General features: G+C 38.5%; 2 protein-coding genes across 7 annotated transcripts in view; one reads left to right on the top strand and one right to left on the bottom strand.

Moving 5' to 3' along the window:
- LOC122483715 (intraflagellar transport associated protein) overlaps nucleotides 1-15,634 on the bottom strand; it is a 66,997-nt gene extending 51,363 nt beyond the window's left edge. Inside the window, exon 1 of one of the 6 annotated variants that reach the window (XM_043580985.1) lies at nucleotides 15,475-15,634. The gene's annotated coding sequence lies outside the window, so the exon portion shown is untranslated. Of the gene's footprint in view, nucleotides 1-1,049; nucleotides 1,170-15,233; nucleotides 15,402-15,474 lie in introns of those variants that run through there. The other 5 variants (XM_043580982.1, XM_043580983.1, XM_043580979.1 and 2 more) reach the window with 5 other exon arrangements.
- On the top strand, nucleotides 11,244-18,977 carry RAG2 (recombination activating 2). The gene is made up of 2 exons (XM_043580978.1): nucleotides 11,244-11,430; nucleotides 15,958-18,977. Exon 2 carries the CDS (start codon nucleotides 15,986-15,988, stop codon nucleotides 17,567-17,569), a length of 1,584 nt encoding a protein of 527 aa, XP_043436913.1. The 5' UTR covers nucleotides 11,244-11,430; nucleotides 15,958-15,985; the 3' UTR covers nucleotides 17,570-18,977.
- The last annotated feature ends 1,859 nt before the right edge of the window (nucleotides 18,978-20,836 follow it).

Genomic DNA, 20,836 nt, shown 5'->3' with positions numbered 1-20,836 from the left:
TGAAGTGTGTTCACATTGCTGGTGGCCTCTTCACATTGTCAGTTACTTAACATACTGCTAAACGCCTGTCGGCTAGGACACAATGCCTCAATCCTTGCAGTCTAACTTTGTTTTTCCTTGTGATATTTCACCTTGTTAAATTCCATTCATTCGGTATGAAATATCATAGCTTTGAGAAATTTACTATCTACGGAAAGCAGAAGAGTAATTACTGCCTAAGAAGTATAATTCGTGGGGGATAATAAAAAGGAGGGTGTTCTCTGATAGTGTACAGGAGGGAGAGAAAGCACCAAGCTTCTTCTAGTTTTCCAAAACAAGCACAAAATTTTGTTATGTTATTAAATTTATTTGGTATCTACCAGAAGTTCAGAAAGACACAGAAATGTTTTCATAAGATGATGGCCAACCTCATTTGGTGGCAAGACCTGATCTGAATTAACATGAAAGTATCTATGGTTTTTATTAATACTCAGTGTGACCACTCAGACGTTTCCCTGAAGAAATTCTAAGGGGGATGCTTTTGAGGTGTTTTCCCGGACCCCACTGAAGATTTTGTGTAACACACGGTACTCCTGATTACCTTTCTAAACTCCAAAAAACTCTAAATTCTGAAACACATCTGACCCTAAGGGTTTTAAATAAGGAATTGTTAAGTTTCACATACTTCACAGGATTGCGGTGAGAATTAAACGGATATAAATGAACCCTCAAACAATGTTAGCCATGATGATCATGATGATAATGGATCAGCCTTGGTATTCTGTCCATTGCCTCCACAAAGACCGGCCTTGACTGTGTGTGGCCCCCTCTGACTTTGAAGGCATTGATGTCACCTCAAGATAAATCAAGATAAGCCCGCATGCTTTACAACCCTAGACAAAATATGGTGCTATCGAAGTCTGAAAACCACAAAAAATAAAATAAAAATAAAAGGAAAAATTTTAATGTAACTATATATGAACTCAAAATGAAAGAAACTGTTTCAAACTATTTGTAACCTGAAAATTAAATACAGGAAAAAGTATCAGTTAGAGTTTATGCAAATTCACCCGTAACACTGCCAGGCTTCAGCAATTCGAAGTTTAATAAACTATGCTTGCAGTTGCCAGATAAAAAATAATAAATTCAAAGGTGGCTATTATTTCACTGTCAGTAGGACATGGACTTAGTTACAAGAATGTTAACGTCAATCTGCTTTTCCAGGATGGAACCCCAGTGAAATTCCAGCTCCGTATGACATCAATCTCTTCCTCAAATCTACTTCAGCCGATAAATACCGAACAGAGGCGGCCAGGCTGTTTTACATTGCTGTAAATGTCTCCTTGTGGATGCTTTAAGAGTGACAATAGAAAATCTTTTAAACTTCCTTTCCAATTCTCAGAGTGGTAATATTCTGAGATTTTAGCCTTAACACATCTCAGTTTTACCAAAAGGACATAATTAACAGGCTATGCACAGGACACATTCAAACTCCTTCAAGGCCTTTAATTTAATTCATGTGGTTATCCCAATACAGAAGAGGTAATGTTTTTACTGACTTTATAAAGAGTTTTGTAAACTGTCATCATCTGAAGAGTGTAACAAATACCCACCTTCAAATTTAGAACTTTCCTTATCTCTAAAAATGCAAATAGCCTAATGTTAAAAGTCCCCAGGGACTGACAGAGCAGGTAATCATTTACCAGACAGTCAAGTGGTTTATGCAAATCCTAGTGGTTTTCTAGAAAGAAGCAATGCTTTTTCAGTTGCCATTCACGTTTATTTGTTTTTATCGTGAAGTATTATTTCTAAAAAGGAAAAAGGGGGAGAGAGAGAGCGAGAGCGAGAGCGACTTGCCCATAATAGGATCCTTTATTTTGGCATGGATTTTATATTTTAAGGCTTAGAGCTCCACATGAAAGACCCAGAACTTTTGTGACGATAAGTAAATGTGTAGAAATATTGACTGGAAAATCACACACAACACTTTCACAATCACAGCCTCCAGAGGGAAACACGGGGAGGATATTTTGCTCTGCTTGGACTACTAAATTTCACAGGAAGACCACAGTCTTGGTTCTCTTCCTATCCAGTCACTGAGAGATGGAGAGAAAATCACAGAACCTTCCCGGGGTCCTGTTTTCTACTACCAAATAATGAAACTAACAACCACCCAAGCCAATTAGTGCTCTGTGGTCTCTGAAAAGCATAATTATGAAGCATGGCATGTGGAATTATCACCATTGACTTAACACATCTTTGATGTTTATCTGCAGACCTCTGCCTAATGCAACCTACCTAAACAAATTGCAACCTTCAGAGGCAAGAGTGTAAGTCTTCGGAAACAAGTCGCCATGAGCTGGTCTCCCCTCAAAGTGTATAACCTGCTTTTAACAGCATAAAGAATTGTACGTTGACAAAAATGGGGTTGTCTTTTTTAAACTGTGAGGTTTACTGCTGATATTTTAAAATAATAAATAACAACACATTTTTAAAGAGTTGTGCAGAGGCTGTCAAAATCCACTTTCTCAAATGTTCATAGTTCTGCTCAACAAGAGTCTCCTGCTGTGCCGAATGGTAAGATGGAATATTATCAAAAGAATTCACCTTGCCTACAGAGATAAAACTATCAACCTTGGTACTTCACAGGATAGGTCTTCTTTTATTTTTTGGAAAATGGGAAAATTTCAGAAAGACCAAAATTACATTGCAAGTGTACTGATTTATTTAGATGATAGAAGAGACCCGGTATGAACTGATTTCTTCTGCCTTGACTGAACTACACCTATTTTGCATCCTCTAATATTTTTTATGTCTTTTAGATCATATTAAAGAGAGAAAGAAATCCAGTGATTGAAATTGTCACAGATTCTCAGGGTTGAGAGAAACCTGGAGGTCATCTAGTCCAATGACAGAGAATAAATGAATAAATCTGGCAAAGAAACCTTAGGTAGGGTTTTTGTCAAGTAAGGACTACTGATGAGGAGCAGTACTATGGTTTGCAGATCAAAACAGTAATGACAACATGCTTATGACTATGAATTTCAAGGCAAACATGAAGGCAGCAGGAAATTAAGGAAAAGGCAGCAATCTCATCAGGATTGTTATAACCATGTCCCCAACTACATCCTGTACCTCAACAACATACAAAAACCTTGAGGCAAAGCAAGGCAAAGCATATGTGTATACGTGTGTGCACAGTAATTCCTCTGCTGCATTTTATCAGAATGAGATAAAAACATACAATTCTAGCATCAAAGAATACACTGCACATCAAGTTATAAGCTTCTCCCAACGAGACTTTCCTAATACTTAAAGGCACGGAATTCTTCATTATCACCAAAATGTTGATGGCATAAGCATCTACATGTCTATATAAAGACTTCCCTAGGCACACTTCTGCATTGAGCTTTAAGGGCAGCACTTAGAGGGAGGTGAAAAAAGCTTGGGGATTACTGCCGACTACAGAGCTTCAGAAGAGAAGTTGTATTGTCATCCATGCAAAGGTCTTAGTAATAGGAATTTCGCAGCTTATTTTTTCCTTGACAAAATCTCACCGTGAGGAAAAGAGAAAAAAGAGACACCCATACTAAAAGCTGCATCTAATAAAACATGCGAGCTAAGTACATGCTCACCATGAACACAGATACAAGAGGTGCCTTAAGAGAAACAGATCTAGTTCCTTTCCTAAAGAGGATTATAATCTATGCACTCTATACAGGACTCCATTTTTGTAACAAGAATGACTCTGATGATCCATATGTATGGTGATTATTTTTATTTTTTGTATTTTTTGGTGATTATTTTTAAATTAGAGCAATATGGAATGGAGTGAAAGTATTTTTTAATGAAGGCTGTAATAGTAAGAACAATAAAAACATATCAAGACAAAACAGTGGATTTTATAAAAGAAGCAGGAAAAAAATATATAGACAATCTTTAGGACATAGGACTAGGCAAAGAGTTCTTAGAACTGACACCAAAAGCATGTGTCTAAGAAGAAAAAGTGATATACCCTATAACCCAGCAACTGCACTACTAGGTATTTACCCAAAGGATACAAAAATACAGATCCAAAGGGGCACATGCACCCCAACGTTTATAGCAGCAGTATCAACAATAGTCAAATTATGGAAAGGGCCCAAATGTCCATTGACTAAGGAACAAATAAAGATGTGGTGTATATCTGTGTGTGTGTGTGTGTGTGTGTGTGTGTGTGTGTATACAGGTGATGTATACAGATGAACATAGGGGAAGGAGGGAAAAAAAGAGAGAAGCAAACCATAAGAGACTTTTAACTGTAGAGAACAAACTGAAGGTTGATGGAGGAAGGTGGGTGGGGGATGGGCTAAATGGGTAATGGGTATCAAGGAGGTCACTTGTGCTGAGCACTGAGTGTTATATGTAAGTGATGAATCACTAAATTCTACACCTGAAACCAATTTTGCAATATATGTTAAGTAGAATTTAACAGGGTGTCTGGGTGGCTCAGTCAGTTGAGTGTCCGACCTCGGCTCAGGTCATGATCTCACGGTTTGTGAGTTCGAGCCCTGAATCGGGCTCTGTGCTGACAGCTCAGAGCCTGGAGCCTGCTCCTGATTCTGTGTCTCCCTATCTCTCTGCCCCTCCCCGGCTAATGGTGTCTCTCTCTGTCTCAAAAAAAAAAAAAAAAAAAAAAAATTAATTAATTAAAAATGTAAAAAAATAGAATTTAAATAAAAACTTGAAATAAAAAAAGAAGAAAACGTGATAAGTTAAACCTCATCAAAATTCAAAACTTTGCTCTGGGAAAGATCCTGTTAAGAAGATAAAAAAGAGGGGCGCCTGGGTGGCGCAGTCGGTTAAGGGTCTGACTTCAGCCAGGTCACGATCTCACGGTCCGGGAGTTCGAGCCCCGCGTTGGGCTCTGGGCTGATGGCTCAGAGCCTGGAGCCTGTTTCCGATTCTGTGTCTCCCTCTCTTTCTGCCCCTCGCCCGTTCATGCTCTGTCTCTCTCTGTCCCAAAAATAAATAAACATTGAAAAAAAAATTAAAAAAAAAAGAAGATAAAAAAGAATCACAGGCTGGGAGAAAACATTTATAAATTACACATCCAACACAGGACTAGCACACGGAACATATAAAGAACTCTCAAAACCCAACATTAAAGAAAAGTCCAATTAAAAAAAAAAACCCTAAAGACATGCACAGACATTTCACCAAAGAGGATATATAAATTGTAAATAATCTAATGAAAAGATGTTAATATCATTAGCCATTAAAGGAATGTAAATTAAAGCCACAATGAGATACCCCTACACACTCATCAGAATGGGTGAGACAAATCATCAGAAAAATTGTGAGAACACCAATTTTGTGTTGTGGATATAAGTGGGTAACATTAGTCTGGCAGTGGTGATAGAGCTGGGTATCTTGACTGTCGTATCTTGACATGTGGCTACACATGTCAGACAGCTGAACTACACACACAAATTGTGCATATGTAACTGGTAAAACCGGGATATGTTCTATGGATTGTACCAATATCAATTTCCTGACTTTTATAATGTACACAGATACACAAGATGTTAACATTGCAAAAGGCTGCAATAAAAGTGCGCAAAACCTCCCTCCCTATACATTTTTTTGCAACCTCACATGAATCCGTTCTGTGATCTGTAATTATTTCAAAGTTAAAAGTTGAAAAGGGGAAAAGGGGAGCAAGAGAAGAAGGCTAAGGCAAGTAAGGTAAAAGAAAAGATTTAAGAAAATAGAATTATGCACGTTGATTGTTTTTCCCCTGCAGAAAGCTCTGGGGGAATGGGAATAACACTAATCTATAAAATTACATGTTTAAGCAGAAACTTTCCTGTTGAAAAATTTGCTTCCCTTTCCTGCTCATCCATCCAAGCTACTGTAATGAGGTTTCTTGAGGCTATCATTCATTAAGCCTTACTGTTCATCAGCAGATTGTATAAAATCAATTTTATGTCCCCAAAATATACCCTTCCTTCAAGCTGTTTAAGTCAATCCAGAAATGTCTGCATTGACTCACTGAGGCAGGTCAACTGAGTATTAGACTGTTTTCAATTACACAGTTATTAATTCCATTAAGCAAAGAAAAATGCACACAGTTAAGCATTCAAACTTCCTCCCCCCACTCGTTTCCTATAATTTTTTTAAAAAGCAGATTACCAGTGGATATGGAATCTGAAGGATATACCCATAAGACAAATTTCAGAAAATCCACTGTTTGGGAAATCAGAAAGACTACTTTTTCACTACCACTTTTGATTATTTGCTTTGTTGAAAAATTTCATTGTGGGTAATCACAAGTAAATACCCTATCTTCACCCCCTAGTAAAACTCCAACAAGTACATTAACTCTAGGCTGGTCCATTTATCAAGAAAACTGTGCCACACATGTCCTTCAACCACTTTCAAAACTGATCTCCTATCTTCAGAAACGTGATCAACGACATCAGTGCCTTATGAATGGTGACGAGTCTTTCATCGAACATTTTTTCAAGGTGCCTGATAAAGCTGTGAATCCAGTAGAGGCAGTAGAGTTTCTGAGTCAACTTTATAGCTCTATAACCATGCAATAATATTTCAATCATAAGAGAATTTTTTTTAGCTCAGTTGTAATCCCACCTTCACAGGGGATGCAATGCCCCATTAATGCTTATGTTACCTGTATTGCATAATAATTGTAGCACAAAGGTATCCATTCTTAATTAAAGCTATCCCCTTCTCTCAGCGTTCTGAGCCTGTAAGCCACCTGCACAGTGCACAGTACTGTTACAATACCAGAAACCCTGCTTTAAAGCAAAATCCACACAGCCAGTTAGAAGCAGGTGTAGACAAACCCAACTAAACCAACTCTGCTTGCAGAAATTCATTTCTAAGTGCTTCAAAATGCCAGATCTTGCAAATAAAATCGACCTTTTCATTTGACATTTCTTGAAAGAAATAAGATTTTAAAGATGCATTTCCCAACTATTTTTTATTCTAAATTCCTATGACTATGACTGTGGAATAATAAATGAGCTTTAACAGGGAGTACAGTACTTCCCAGCTTCCAATTAATCTCCGCATTTTAATTGCAATTTTGCCTCAAGGTACACAACGTAACACACATACACAAATGTGGTTTGTATATCCAAAGACAGTAACTAAGGAACACAAAATCCCTCCTTCTCTAAAAATAAAATTTTGAAGTGAATTTTTTTTTTTAGTACAACATTGTAAATCACCTCTGCAATTTTTCTCCATTTTATTTTACAGCAGAGTCCACCTTAAATCACAGAACAATGAAGAGGAAAATACCAGTCATTCCAGTCAGGTGGCCATATTTAATTAATTGTCCTAAATAAAAAGTGACAGGTCACTTGTCATGTCCTTCTTTTGACAATCCATCATACTAACTGTAGTTTGCTTCCTTCCATAGACTTCCTTTTCCTGCCTCTTTTCTCCTCTCTGCCAGTTTCCATTGTGGCTCCCATTACGGGATCCACTCAACAAGTCAAATATCTCCTTTTCCTAGGCTGTTTATATTATTTCCTTAAACATCAGCCACTTATTTAAAAAGTAAAAATTGTCTATTCCTATCCGAATGCTAGGAAAAGTTGTCCTTGACTCAAACTGATTAATTCGCGGAGCAGCAATGTAATTTTTTCTCCATTTGCAAAATGGGGATGGAAATGCTTGCGAGGCACTCTGTACTTCTTGAAAGCCAATCATGAGTTCACAGAAGAATGCCCCTCCCCTGCCTCCCCTCAACCCACCATGGATACACACCCCTGCAGCTCTGCTACCCTTGTTCTGTTATTTAACTTCTCTGACCTTAAAGTAGTTTGAATGTGAAAATAAAGGCACTGGACTTGAAGCTGTCCCCCATCTCTGGCATTCTATTTTTCTCCAATTATGCTTCCTAATTGTTCAATTACTATGTCAGTATATCCTCTTTTATCTCCCCACTGTGAAAGAAAACTTATTTTATTCTGTAATTGTACTGACTCTCATTCTTTAATTATCCACTGTGTTTTGGATTAAGGTAGGAGAAATTAATATATTTCAGTAGTTTTGTTTTAAATTTTTAAAAAATGTTTATTTTTGAGACAGAGAGTGAGTGGGGGAGGGGCAGAAAGAGAGGGAGACACAGAATCCGAAGCAGGCTTTATAGGCTCTGAGCTGTCAGCACAGAACCCGATGCAGGGCTCAAACCCACAAACCGGGAGATCATGACCTGAGCCCAAATCAGATGCTTAACCGACTGAGCCATGCAGGTGCCCCTCAGCAGAAGTTTGAATTTGATTGTGCCAAAGGGGTTTAAGAATGGGCTGAGTAACGTATAATTACAATTTCCTGGTGAACTTTTAAGACCTTCTAAGGGTAAGTGTAAGGAAGGATGTAAAGTTGCTTCGTCCTATTACTATGTATGTCTCTTAAAGACAAGATTTGTGTCTGTGATAATTTTTCTAATTCTCCACATGCCCCTATACATAGTGGATGCACAATAAATACAGTTTACTATTTCACATTTAGTTTCTATGCTGAGCACTTCAGTAGATTGGGATCTTGACTGAGATCACTGCAAATCTAATGCTCTCCTAATGGTGTGGCAAAGGCTAAAGGTTTTAAAATCCATTTCCAAATGTGTTGCTAATTCCAGCTGCTTCAGAAAACAACTAACCCATTCAGCAACAAACTGCCTGTTTTCTGGTGTTAGTAACACAGAAAGGCTAAAATATTTGCCTAAACCTACCCATGGTTTCTATGTTGCATTTCTTATTTTGTATTTACTGTGGAGATACCCAATACATCAACTTTATGAGAGCTGTCATTGATGCTGGAATTTCAAGTACTATAATCATCATATAACACCATAAACAGATTAGGGAAATAATCCAATACTCTTTTGCAGACAAAGAAAAAAATCATCATGGAAGTAACTAGAAGAGATGATGATGCCTTTTTAAAGGATGGACCAACACTTCAAATGATGAAAATCAGCCAAACAACTGAGCTACTCATTAGTTTTTTTAAAAATCAACCCTGAACATATATATACTAAAATTTTGCAAAAACTCAGTCACTTGTACAAATATATTTATAGCATCGTCAACATCATCAGACAAGATTTACTAGTACACTCTTTTATATCAGACACTTTGTATGCATTAATTCTTACAACAAGGCAGGGATCATTCCTGTTTTAGAGATAAGGAAACTGAAGCTCAAAAGGAGAATTTAGCTAGTAAGTGGCAAAACTGAGGCTCAAATCCAGATCTGTCTACTTCTGATCATGCATTCTATCATCTAAGCCACACGGAAACTGATTAAATAACCAACAAGGGTGGTTAGTCAGAAAAATTATCTTACATTTACTGAATGGAATTTTAGAAAGTTATTAAAAATCATAAAGGTGGAAATAAAATATACATTTCATAGTGTATATGAAATATGGTATTAAAAAGAGAAAATAAAATTTAAATGCATTCTTATTATAATCAGGTAAAATGTATATACATTTGGATAAACATTGTAATAGAGCACAAATAAAAAATTTTATGATTAGGCAATAAGCTAATGAGTGGTATATATTTCTCCTGATGGAACTGTTTTTAATGAGTTGCTTTAAAATTAAGTCAGCTATAGTAATCAAGACAGTGTGGTATTGGTGAAATAGACAAACAGATCAATCAAACAGAGCCGAGAGCACTGAAATAGACCCACATAAACACAATCAACTGATCTTTAACAAAGAAACAAAGGCAATAGAGTAGACATACACAGTCTTTTCAACAAAGATTCTAGAACTGCATCTCCACATGTGAAAAATTAATCTAGCCACAGACCTTACACCCTTCACAAGAATTAACTCAAATGGATCACAGACCTAAACAAAAAAAATGCAAAACCATAAAGTTCATAGCTCATGGGTCTGGCAACCACTTTTTAGATATAATACCAAAGGTACAATCTATGAAAGAAATAATTGAGAATAACTTATTAAAGTTAAAAACTTCTGCTATGCTAAAGACACTGACAAGAGAATAGAAAGAAAAGCCACAGACTGGGAGAAGATATTTGCCAGAAACACATCTGACAAAGGACTGTTATCCAAAATATACAAAGAACTCTTAAAGTCAACAATAAGAAAACAAACAACCTGGCTAAAAAAAAAAAAAAGCTCAGAGATACCTGACAAAGACATACAGATGACAAAAACAAACAAACAAACAAAAAACCTGAAGATATGCTCCACATCATATGTGATCTGGGAAATACAAACTAAAACAATGAAATCCTACTACACAGCTATTAGAATGACCAGAATCCAGAACACTGACAACACCAAATGCTGGTGAGGATGTGCAGCTATAGGAACGCTCATTTGTTACTACTGGGCACTGAGCACTTTAAAGATACTAACTGAGGGGCACCTGGGTGGCTCAGTCAGCTAAGTATCCGACTTTGGCTCAGGTCACGATCTCGCAGTCTGCGAGTTTGAGCTCCCCATCAGGCTCTGTGCTGACAGCTCAGAGCCTGGGACCTGCTTCGAGTTCTGTATCTCTCTACCCCTCCCCTGCTGGCGCTCTGTCTATCTGTCTGTCTGTCTCTCTCTCAAAATAATAAACATTATTTTAAATTGTAATTAAAAAAAAAAAAGACATTATCTTATTTAATCTTTTTGCAACAATCTTTTGGGGTGACTATTTCTATTATTCCCACTATAGACACAGACAATCAGAGGCTTAGAGATTAGGATGACTCCAGTGGAAAATGGCAGAGCTGGTAAAGAAGACCAGGTCAGTTTGACTCCAAACCCCATTTACTTAATCATTCTGCTGGGTAATATTACACAGCAGCTCCTGATATATGATATGAAGTTGGCAGTAGGCCTCCAATAATTAGAATGACTTCTGAGTTTTGCATTAAAGAAAACGAGACTGTTGAAGAGCAATTCAGATCAAAATAACTGACATTGGTATCAGTGTGGTCTCTGCTTTAGGAAATAATTTATCATTTGATTCTTAATAGTGTTATTTAAATCATAGCAATTATATTCATTTTCTTCTATATATTTCTAAAATGTTTTTAATAAAAACATAAGTAAGTCAGGTTTCCGCCAGGTTTTGTTTTGTTTTGGTCTTTACAAATAGCTGACTGTGTTTCCATTGTTTGCCAGTAAGGAAATAGTTAAATCTTGAGCATGTACCCCGGTGGATATCTCCCTCGACCATCTAAAGAAAAGAAAAAAAAAAAAAAGGTCACAGTCAGTTACTCCCGTTAGATCAGCGTTCACTGGAACATCTGCAGGCACATATACACATTCTCTTTACTGTGAGCCTTCCTCTTGCCACGGTCAGAGTGGGCAGTCAGTGAATCTTCCCCAAGTGCTGACATTTAATACCTGGTTTAGCGGCAAAGATTCAGAGAGGGGTGAGCAGCCTCTCTGGCCTTCAGGTAGGTCCGATACCTTCATTTCTATCAAAGCTAAAAGATGGGCACCTACGTTTGTCAACTTGAAGGGAAAGACGATGCCCCGCTTTAGCAGCGGGTGAGTTACAGATGCATTGGGTGTCCAGATGGGGAAGGGATGCTGTAAAATTTGGAAACTATGGGGCTTTCTGCTGTCAGGCTGCTGCAAGGATTCAATTCCCGTGGCATCAGAGCCCATGTGTTCATCTTAGTACATAAATGCTTCTCTGGCATAAGTGTCAGGAAAAAAAAACAAAAAGACCTAATCCTGGCTTCAGTGCCAGCAAAAAAAGCAAATAACGTATATCTCAGACCCAATTAGCTGTGCAAGATAGTGTTAATTCATGCCCGAAATGACTGTGGTTACATGAGGTTACCTACTCTTTCGGAGCAATCAAGAAAACACGGGCAACACTGATCAGTAAGATTTAATGCCTCCGAGTACAGTACCTTTCTTTGGAAGGAAAAAAAGAGTCAGTTCAGACACAGGAAACTACAAACCCAGACCTCACACCATTAGTCCTCTTTTGATTTTCAACTGTGCCCTAGCTTCACAGTGAATAAATGAAAACCTCCCTGCTGAGGAATGTTAGCATGGGGTTGGGAAAATTGTATAAATTTATTGGTCCTCTATTTCTGTCTTTTAAAAAGAATCTTTAATGCGTGGACTTTGAAACTTCCTTCAGTTGAAGAACAGTATCTTTTTTTTTTTTCCAAATCTTCCTTTTTTATCTAGACTATTTAAAGAAAGTAGATTATTTTAGTTCTAGTATTACCTTTTAAAAACTCTTAAAAACCAAGATGTGACTAATATAGTCATGTTAAAACTATGGAAAATATACAATAGTCCACTCCAGTGAGGGCATATTTAAGTGAATAAAGCAAATTTCAAAAACTAAAAAAATATGGCAAATTAATGTGAAAACACTTTCAGTGTTCCTGTTTATTCTTTAAATAAGTGTGCCATCTGGTCATGGTTTTAAATGGGTAATCTAAACATTAAATACACAGATAGTTGAACTGCATTACAAGAGGAGGAAATTCACCTTAACAGTAATAAACCTCACCTGTTTTTTAGGGCCCTGAAATTATGAGGTGCATCAAGAGCAGGGCATCAAAAGGAGAACAGGTCAGAAATCTTTAGGGAACCAAACTAAGGTGTAAAAAAATGGGTAGTATTCCTTATGTCTTGCTTAAGAAAATGTATCTGTTTCATCTGTAGTAGTCATGTTTTCACTTATGAGAAGCCAAATTCCCTAAGACAACCTTAAAATGAAGCCAAAAGGCCACAATGAGACCTTATTTTTAAAAAAGCCTGCTGTTGGGGCACCTGGGTGGCTCAGTTGGTTGAGCGGTTGAACATCCGACTTCAGCTCAGGTCATGATCTCAGGGTTCGTGGGTCCAAGCCCCGCATTGGGCTCTGTGCTGACAGCTCGGAGCCTGGAGCCTGCTTCCGATTCTGTGTCTCCCTCTGTCTCTGCCCCTAACCCACTCACATTCTGTCTCTGTCTCTCTCAAAAATAAATAAACATTATTTTTTTTTTTAAGCCTGCTGTTTAAAAGCTAGTGTTCTTGGTATATGTTCACCCCTTGGGATATGGACTCCATGACCCCCGTGGAGCTTGCTTTTTATCCCAATAACAGTCTTCAGAGATACTTAAAACAAACTGGCTTTGGCTTCAGTGCTCCCCCTACCCAGAAGCGGACAACTGTCTGACAAGCACGTATCACGCTGAGTCACTTACAGTTTTCATTTACTGAATTGAGGGAACGATACTTCCTTTTAATCCCTATGGAGAGCATGTTCTTGGTTGCACCAGGCCTTCTCTCATGCATACTTGGATGGGCCATGAATAAAAAAGACACCCACGTGATTTCATAAGCAGGGCAAGTTGCTGAACCTACAAACCATCATGAAGAAGAGGCGGGCTTGCTTTCATGACTTTAACAATAACCCTTCTCATTCACCATGTCCTCACTTGGTTTCATAACTCACAAGATGTGATTCTTAAAATATCACACCTTGAGGAATCTCCCAAGTAAACTAAAACTAAATAGAAGAGCACATTTAGTGGTTAATTACATCTGATCTACAGAAGTGCTTCAAGACAAAAAGCCTTACCAAAATCTCACTACACTGAACACATAGATTCTAAATGGGCCAAGGAATCTTTGCAGGCGAAATAAAAACTATAGTATCGACCAACATTTATCAAATGCTTATTATGTGCCAGGCACTGTGCTATGTGATTTACACGTGTTATCCCATTTATCCTTCAAAACAACCCAATGAATACATACTAATACTATTCCCATTTTACAGAAAAGAAAGAACAGAGAAAAAATAACTTGACCAAGATTTGGACTCAGGCTGCAAAGTCTGCATTTTTTTTAAATGTTTTAACATTTATTTATGTTTGAGAGATAGAGAGAGACAGGGCATGAGCAAGCGAGGGGCAGAGAGAGGGAGACACAGAATCCAAAGCAGGTTCCAGGCTCCAAGCTGTCAGCACAGAGCCCAATGCAGGGCTCGAACCCACAAACCGTGAGATCATGAGCTGAGCAGAAGTCGGACACTTAGCCAACTGAGTCACCCAGGCACCCCCAAAGTCTGCATTTTTAAGGAGAGGTTAGAGAAAGGGTAACAGAAGAATGACTGAATGATTTCCTGTTATTTAAATTGAACTCACCACCCGTGCCTCCATTGTGTATGCTTATCCAATTCTTATTAGTCTAAAAAATTCATCAATCTATACCCACTGACCAGATCCCAGATCCTAAATTTCTTTTAACCATCTCCAACATTAAGTATCATCTGCCATGACTTGTAGGTAATTGTGTACTAACAACCCTACTTTTGATAAGTTCAAGCATAATTATAACTAACACAGTGTGCAAAGCCCTATTGTAAATAATTTACATGCAGTAATTTACTAATGATAATTTACATCAACCAAGGAGGTAGGTAAATTATCTCATGTTACAGATGAGGAAACTGAGACAGAGCGATGTTAAATTACTTGCCCAAGTTCATATAGTTAATAGGTGACAAAGGATTTGATTATAGCCAACGGCCTTCAGAGTCCATACTCTACTGAGAGTCACATTCAGAGACACTGTTTCGTCCTGTTTTTGAAGCATAGTAATAATTTACTCTGAACAGTCAGGAATCTGTACCCTTTTGATTCCTTTAACCTTTGGTGCCTAGGACCTCACTCTGCAAACAGAGTGTATTTCTCATTAAGGCTCCTGGCATCTCCCTAAGGTAAGTGATAATAATAAAATAAAAATGTACCCAGCTGAGTTCATCTAATAAATAGATTTTTTTTAAATATGACTAATATTAAATCCTGAATAATTCTGGCACCTCTTTGCTTAGTACCTGCTTACGACAGCGTTTCTAAAGACTTATGTCAAATGTTTTGTGCAGGAAAGAGCGATCTGAAATAACGGCCACTAACTGTATTTTCCTAGAGGTAAGAGGAAGAGAGAATGGAGGCAGGGGGGTATTTAGGAACCTTCTTTGCTTCCCTGAAAGAACCCTAAATGCAGGAGCAAGAGCGATTGAGGAAAAACCAGGGGCTTTTGACAAGACACTCGCTGAAATCTAATTAGTGTTTCCACTACGAAATCATTATCAGGTAATTTCTCCCCCGCGCTCCAGGTATTCAAAGCCTGGTCTTTGGCTTCTGTAAAACAGTCACAGCTTCTGTAACCTCAGGTCCCCCACACCACCGCCCCCACCCCCCGACCCAGCAACCTAAGGACGTTCAGGGGTGTAACTGACTGGAGTCCTCGAAAGCATCCAGGCAGGAGTCCGCTAGGACGCCTCATCCGGGGCTTCCTTCGAGGCTGCGGTTTCCAGGCAACCCCACAGGGCCAAAAACAACTGTGCTTCCTACGGGGTCACTTGTTTAAGAGTCCCCGGAGAGGCACCGGGAACACTCGGCAGCAGTCGGCCTGACGCCCCTCCTGGTGCTGCAGCCTTCCCGTAACCCGGATGTTGGGTCTGCGTCAGCCGCGCTCACCTCCCGTTCTCTAGTTTTCCGCCTTGGCTCCCTTCTAGTCACTCCGCACTTTGAGCGTCTTTATTCAGAGGGGCATCCCAGGAGTCGCTTCTCCTGGAGCAACAGAAACTGTCTCCAACCACGCATCCCATAGAGAACGGATTCCTGGGAAATGTAGTTCTTTCGGCCGACAAACGGTGAATCTGTGAAGGGGGGAGGGGGGTGAATCTGTGAAGGGGGGGGGGGGGGGATAGGACTACAATTCCCAGAAATCTAAGGGAGGATGGTCCATGTCGAAAACATGTCCCAACTGCTTGGATCCTATTAGGAAGGAAGGTTCTGTGGCTCTTTATTACTTACCTAGCTGCCTGGATTTTGCTAATTCAGTCCCTCTACAAGCTTGTGGAAGAACTTTTTTTAAATAAGCGTTTTACATGTAAGGTGATGCAAACATAATGACTTATATGAAGAGATACAGTAATTTTGTGTGTGTAATTCTTTCAGATAAAAGATCCATCCACTATCAGAAAATATGTCACTACAGATGATAACAGTCAGTAATAATACAGCCTTAATACAACCAGGCTTCTCACTGATGAATTTTGATGGGCAAGTTTTCTTCTTTGGCCAAAAAGGCTGGCCCAAGAGATCCTGCCCCACTGGAGTTTTCCACTTTGATGTAAAGCATAACCATCTCAAACTGAAGCCTGCAGTTTTCTCTAAGGATTCCTGCTACCTTCCTCCTCTTCGTTACCCAGCCACTTGCATCTTCAGAGGCAGCTTAGAGTCTGAAAAGCATCAATATATCATCCATGGAGGGAAAACACCAAATAATGAGCTTTCAGATAAGATTTATGTCATGTCTGTTGTTGGCAAGAACAACAAAAAAGTTACTTTTTGCTGCACGGAGAAAGACTTGGTAGGAGATGTTCCTGAAGCCAGATATGGTCATTCCATTGATGTGGTGTATAGTCGAGGGAGAAGTATGGGTGTTCTCTTTGGAGGACGGTCATACATGCCTTCTGCCCAAAGAATCACAGAAAAATGGAATAGTGTAGCTGACTGTCTGCCCCATGTTTTCCTGGTAGATTTTGAATTTGGGTGCTCTACATCATACATTCTGCCAGAACTTCAGGATGGGTTATCTTTTCATGTCTCCATTGCCAGAAATGATACCATTTATATTTTAGGAGGACACTCACTTGCCAATAACATCCGCCCTGCCAACCTATACAGCATAAAGGTTGATCTCCCACTGGGTAGCCCAGCTGTGAATTGCACAGTATTGCCAGGAGGAATCTCTGTCTCCAGTGCGATCCTGACTCAAACAAACAGTGATGAATTTGTTATTGTTGGTGGCTATCAGCTTGAAAATCAAAAGAGAATGGTCTGCAACATTGTCTCTTTTGTGGACAACAAGATAGAAATTCGTGAGATGGAGACCCCAGATTGGACCCCAGATATTAAGCACAGCAAGATCTGGTTTGGGAGCAACATGGGAAATGGAAATGTTTTCCTTGGCATACCAGGAGACAATAAACAGGCTTCTTCAGAGGCATTCTATTTTTATATGTTGAAATGTGCTGAAGATGATGTGAATGAAGATCAGAAAACACTCACAAATAGTCAGACATCAACAGAAGACCCAGGGGACTCCACTCCCTTTGAAGACTCAGAAGAATTTTGTTTCAGTGCAGAAGCAAATAGTTTTGATGGTGATGATGAATTTGACACCTATAACGAAGACGATGAAGAAGATGAGTCTGAGACAGGCTACTGGATTACATGCTGCGCTACTTGTGATGTGGATATCAATACTTGGGTACCATTTTATTCAACTGAGCTCAACAAACCTGCCATGATCTACTGCTCTCATGGAGATGGGCACTGGGTCCATGCCCAATGCATGGATCTGGCAGAACGCACACTCATCCATCTATCGGAAGGAAGCAACAAGTATTACTGCAATGAGCATGTGAAGATAGCAAGAGCACTACAAACCCCCAAAAGAGTCCTACCCTTAAAAAAGCCTCCACTGAAATCCCTCCACAAAAAAGGTTCTGGGAAAATTTTTACTCCTGCCAAGAAATCTTTTCTTAGAAGGCTGTTTGATTAGTTTCACAAATGTCTTCCAAATTCAAGTGCATCAAATTTTTAAACTTGTTTTAAAGAATCATAACAATGATGAAAATTATATTTCTATTTTTGTTTATTGAAAATGTCCGTGTTTTCTTTTAGTCTTATGAATCAAGTGCCAGGGGAAAGTGCTCATAATACAATGCTAAATGCTTGAAAAAACTTTAGTCAAAGGTTATCTTAAATGAGAATTTCTGACCTGAGTTTTTTCATTCAAGCAATCTTCAATACAGAGACGGTAGTAATAATCAAGATATGTTTATATCCTTCATATAATTTTTCATAACAAATAAGCTATAGAGTAGTTAAGACAAAATTAAGCCAGTAAAGAAACTAACACCCAAAGGGATTAAATGAATTATTTTGCACAATATAATAATTTGGTGGTTGGCCAAAAATTAAAACCAAGATCACCTGTATCCCATGCTAGTACTCTTTATATGTCTCTAACTCTAAACTGGTCTCTTGATTATGTCTATGAACAGAAAAAGTTCCATAAAGCTTATTTAAGCTGTAACATAGTCTCCATTGACATGAAGGAGGAGAAAAGGACTCTACATCAAGTTTGTTATATTTTATCAAGTTACCTGCATGACTTTCTTCAGAGGATTCCCCCTCTCTGCCCTGTCTGGTGCACAGATGATGGACCAACGCCAATTTCTCGAACCAATTCTTTGAGAGATTTAATGAAAACTGAAGTCCACTGCTACTTAGCAGTCTGGGAAAAGGGAATAAGTCAGAGCACGCTAAGAAAAGACCACCAGTTAAAATCTCATAAAGAACAATAGTATTATTTCCCCCAAATAAAAGAAGTTGAAGAATGTTCTAAAGTTAATAGGTATAAGATCTTAAGTGGGGAAAAATAAATTTGTGTGTGTATGTGTCTGGTTGACATGTGGGGTTGGATGCCAATGAAAATTGCAAAATCAATGAACTTGCTATGGTTCAATTAGATACTTTCTAGAAAGAGAGTTAAAAAAGACTGTTCACTTTGAAGCTTTAAGACATCAACTGATAATTAGATGACCTTAGAAATAAATGTCTTTCCTTTTGGAGTATTTTTCTAGAAAAGCATCTTACTTTATCCTAAGAGCTTAAGCCACAGCTTCCTATTCATCAGTATTCATTGAAAGTCCACAGTGTGTGAAGTTCTATTGCCAGATTTAGGGGGCACATGACCGTACAGGAGATAAATCCCTGGAATACAAGTTCATCTGCTACCAGTTCCATGTCTTAGCTACTAAAACTAACTTGGATGAATTAAATCCTGTTGTTTGTTTCAGTAATGTTGCTTAATGAATACTCCTTTTGAACCATTTGCTATACCTTTGCTTTGATTTTTTGTTGTTTTTATCATTTATGTAAAACCAATAAAGCATTAAAATGTCTTTTGTTTATATCGATTTCTCATTATTAATATGCATAGTTACCCAATTAAGGACAAAATTATACTATTTAATTTTCTCAGGATCACTCTACTTTGATTTCTTTTTTCTGTTGTTCATAGGAAGTGTCGTAAGTTAGAACTGAAATATCCTTTACAGAGTTCAAAAGGGTTATTTCTTCAAGAGGTAGATACATTCCCTTAACTCATCTATAGTGACTGAGTAGCTGAAGAATTATTACCATATTTATTTTGTAGTCAATGATAATCTAAGTGATTTAATTCTTAACTCACTGGGTTCTATAGTTAAACTCAGATGCCAACAGCATAGCTACTTTTAGAGTGTGTGTGTGTGTGTGTGTGTGTGTGTGTGTTATATGAGTATGTGTCACGAAAGCAAGTACTTTGGTTTTACTACCATATTTTTTAGTAGAATTAGGTCTTTTTAAGTCCTAAGTGAATTCAGCAGCTGACATTAAAGATGATGAAGTTTCTGTTCTGATAAGCACATGCTAACATTCAAATGGACCACATTAGAAGAGGATTCACTTATTCTAATGATATACTGCCTTTGCTTAAAACATTTATAGAACTCACACTTCAGTCACCTTCGGGTCCTATGGTTCATTCCTTTGAAGACACTTAACAACTGTCCCTCTTCCACCATTAGAGATGGAGTAGGAAACATCTCTGGAAACAGACAAATGTCATCCAAAGCCCTAGTAGGGTATAACTCTCAGTATTACCACTTTAGGTTAAAAAGAAAAAGAAAACAGAAAGTCTGAGTACAAATGGTCTTTCTGATATGGCTCATAAATATGTCCTAAAGATAAGTCTGGAAACTGCTTACATAGAATAATATCAATAAATAAGCATTTGGCTTTCCAAGGTGACCATTTTAAGGGGCTGAATGTCTTAGAAAGAGAGGAAGCATAAGGAAAAGGTCTGAAGTCCTTGGGGTGAGATGAAGCTTATCACGTTTGAGGAACTGAAAGGCCAGTCTGGTTAAAACATAGTAAACAAAGGGAATATGGAATGGCATGACCCTAAAGCAAGGGGCCAGCTCCCTGAGGTTTTCATCGGTAAAATAAAGTCACATACAACTGCATTCATACCGTTTGCCCTGTCCCCTCCCCCTCCTGTTTCACTACTCTTTGCATTTTGTATTCAATCTCCAAAAATGCTAAACTGAGCTTTTGAGCAACCCATCCCTTCTGCTGGGCATGCCTTTCCTCTGGTGCTTTATAACTCCTGCTAATATCCTAGGCTATCTGGGCCATTCCTATCCACTCTACATCTCAGTTCAGATACCTTCTCTCTCAGGAAGGCTGTTCTGAACCCCATTACCTCCTTGATGGCCATAGCACTTACAAATCTCTGCTTATATACTCAGCAGTACAAGAGACAAAACCATCTGTATTTTTCTATAACTCACATTGTATTATGCATCCCCTTTACTGTGTGTTGGAAATTTAATTTCAATAAATTTAGGGTCTACCCTCTTTACCCAGCTTTTTATCCAGGTTCCAGGGAGAAACATAATACTGGGTTTCCAGAAGTGGGAATGAGTAGGGTTGAAGCATTTGGTCCTTAAGGGTCACCATCCCTTGTCACTGGCTTCTGCTACAATACCCACACCCCCACAGGGCCAAGGTTATCAGCTTCATGATGACTCCTGAGTTGTATCTCAGCCTTAACCACCAGACATCATTATATCTAGCTTTCTCTCAGCTGCTTCCTGGGTCCCTACTGGACTCATATGATGGAGGAGATCATTCTGCCCTTCCTCTCTCAGCATGGACACAGTTCTCTCTGTGAGACCACCTAGGACTTGTCTATTTCTGTACCACTCTTGGGCATTTC

This window comes from Prionailurus bengalensis, chromosome D1 (genome assembly GCF_016509475.1).
Source record: "Prionailurus bengalensis isolate Pbe53 chromosome D1, Fcat_Pben_1.1_paternal_pri, whole genome shotgun sequence".
In the NCBI taxonomy this organism is placed as follows: Eukaryota; Metazoa; Chordata; class Mammalia; order Carnivora; family Felidae; genus Prionailurus; species Prionailurus bengalensis.
The sequence above is the reverse complement of the archived record's forward strand: the minus strand, read 5'-3'. Positions and strand labels throughout refer to the sequence as shown.